This window comes from Eschrichtius robustus, chromosome X, assembly GCF_028021215.1.
Source record: "Eschrichtius robustus isolate mEscRob2 chromosome X, mEscRob2.pri, whole genome shotgun sequence".
Lineage (NCBI taxonomy): Eukaryota > Metazoa > Chordata > Mammalia > Artiodactyla > Eschrichtiidae > Eschrichtius > Eschrichtius robustus.
The window spans coordinates 135,446,393-135,448,343 of record NC_090845.1 but is presented as its reverse complement, the minus strand read 5'-3'; the positions used below and the strand labels follow the sequence as shown (position 1 = coordinate 135,448,343).

At 52.4% G+C, this 1,951-nt stretch overlaps 1 protein-coding gene across 1 annotated transcript; it reads left to right on the top strand.

Moving 5' to 3' along the window:
- Positions 1 to 617: 617 nt before the first annotated feature.
- LOC137756489 (olfactory receptor 1D2-like) lies at positions 618 to 1,548 on the top strand. The gene is given in 2 exon segments (XM_068532727.1): positions 618 to 1,174; positions 1,176 to 1,548. Coding segments are annotated over 2 exon segments (930 nt in total).
- The last annotated feature ends 403 nt before the right edge of the window (positions 1,549 to 1,951 follow it).

Sequence of the window (1,951 nt, the reverse complement as noted above, 5' to 3'; positions counted from 1 at the left end):
ACACCCCAGAGGTAACCACCGTTGGTTAGCGTTTTGGTGAACATCATTTCATGAATCTTTCTGTGAATATATACATATGAATATATATGTCTATGTACATGTCTGTGAAGTAGATATGTCTAAGGACACACACATACACACACACACACATGCACACACTCACACGTGCACACACAAACAGAATTGTTCCTAGTGATCATCGCCCAGACACTTACCTGGATAAAACGAAAAGGCCCTCAGGGGTCCAACGGATGCACTCACTGTGACAACTCAACTGCCCTTGCTGTTTCCAGCCACTCTTCCCAAACCAGGCCTTGCGTTCAGGTCTCCCTGTCTTCTTCCCTGCCTGGCTCTTCTTTCCTGCTAGGGAAGCAGGAGGAGTGCCCGACCGAGGTAAGCCACAAGGAGAGCCTCAGCTCGCCCCTCCTGCATTCTGTGGTGACCAGACAGCCCCACGAGTAAGTCTTGTCCTTACTGCCCCAGGCCGGAGTTCCTTCCCCAGATGTCACAAGTACAGTTTTAGCCACTGAGGAAGGTTGCAGTGCATGTTTCCCCGGATTGCCTCTGGCCTTGTTGAGGGATGTGTTTCCAATGCATATCGGCAGAAACCAGAAGCCATGGTGAGAGGCAACCTAACCGTCACCTCGGAATCCCTCCTCCTGGGACTGTCCGAGGTGCCTGAGCATCAGCCCCTCCTCTTCTGTCTGTTCCTGTCCAGGTACCTGGTCGCTGTGGCGGGGAACCTGCTCTTCGCTCTGGTCATCAGCTCCGCCTCCAGCCTCCACACCCCCATGTACTTCTTCATAGCCACTCTGTCCTGCGTTGACACCTGCTTCACCTCCGTCACTGTACCGAAGATGCTGCTGAACATCCAAACCCAGAGCCAAGCCATCCCCTATGCAGCATGCCTCACGCAGATGTGTTTCACAATTTTGTTTCTAGAGCTGGACAATGTCCTCTTGGCAGTGATGGTCTATGACAGATTTTTAGCCATAGGTCACCCTCTCCACTATACCACAACCATGAGCCCCAAATTCTGCATCACATCGGTGTGTGTGGCTCTGACAGTCACAAACATCTATCCCTTGATCCACACCCTCCTCATGAATACACTGTCATTCTGTGCAAGTGTCAGAATTCACCACATCTTCTGCGAGCTCTATGCGTTGCTAAAGCTCAGATATCCACATCAGTGAGTTGGTGGTTTACACCATGGGGAGCTTTCTTTTCGTCACTCCCTTCCTCTTTATCTCTATCTCCTACCTTCGCATTCTCTCAGCCATCCTGAGATGTCGGTCTTCCCAGGGCAAGCTGAAAGCCTTCTCCACTTGAGATCCCCACCTCGCTGTGGTGGCATTGTTCTACAGGACCCTATTCAGGGTGTACCTGCGACCCTCGTCCTCCTACACAGCCGAGGACTCAGTGGCCATGGTGCTGTATGCGGTGGTGGCTCCCATGCTCAACCCCTTCATTTACAGTCTGAGGAACAAGGACATGAAGGGGGCCTTGAGGCACCTCTTCAGCTGGAGAAGGGTCTGGTCTTGGTGACAGCAAGACAAAGATGCCTTGTCTTCTCCTAGCCTTCAGGTGGGAGGGGACTGTCCAGGAGACAGATGCATCAGGTGTCCAGCTCGGCCCCGAATTTCTGCTGTCCTCACGTTCACCTGCTCACTCGGCCACTCCTCCCTGAGTGACCCTCGTGTGCCAGGCCACGGGGGGGGGGGGGACAGCTGTCTGCATGAGCACTTACTTTTCCATTCACTCCATGTGGCTTTCTAAAAATTTTAAACTTTACTGCATCACAAGTAATGCAGCGTTTTGTTGTGTGCTGAGCAGGCACTGTTTTGAGTGAGCACATGTAATGATTCAACGTCCAACACACCCTGTGCTGGAGACGCCGTCATAATCCCCCGTTTTCTAGCTGAGGAACGCCCTCAGGGAAGTGACGGCA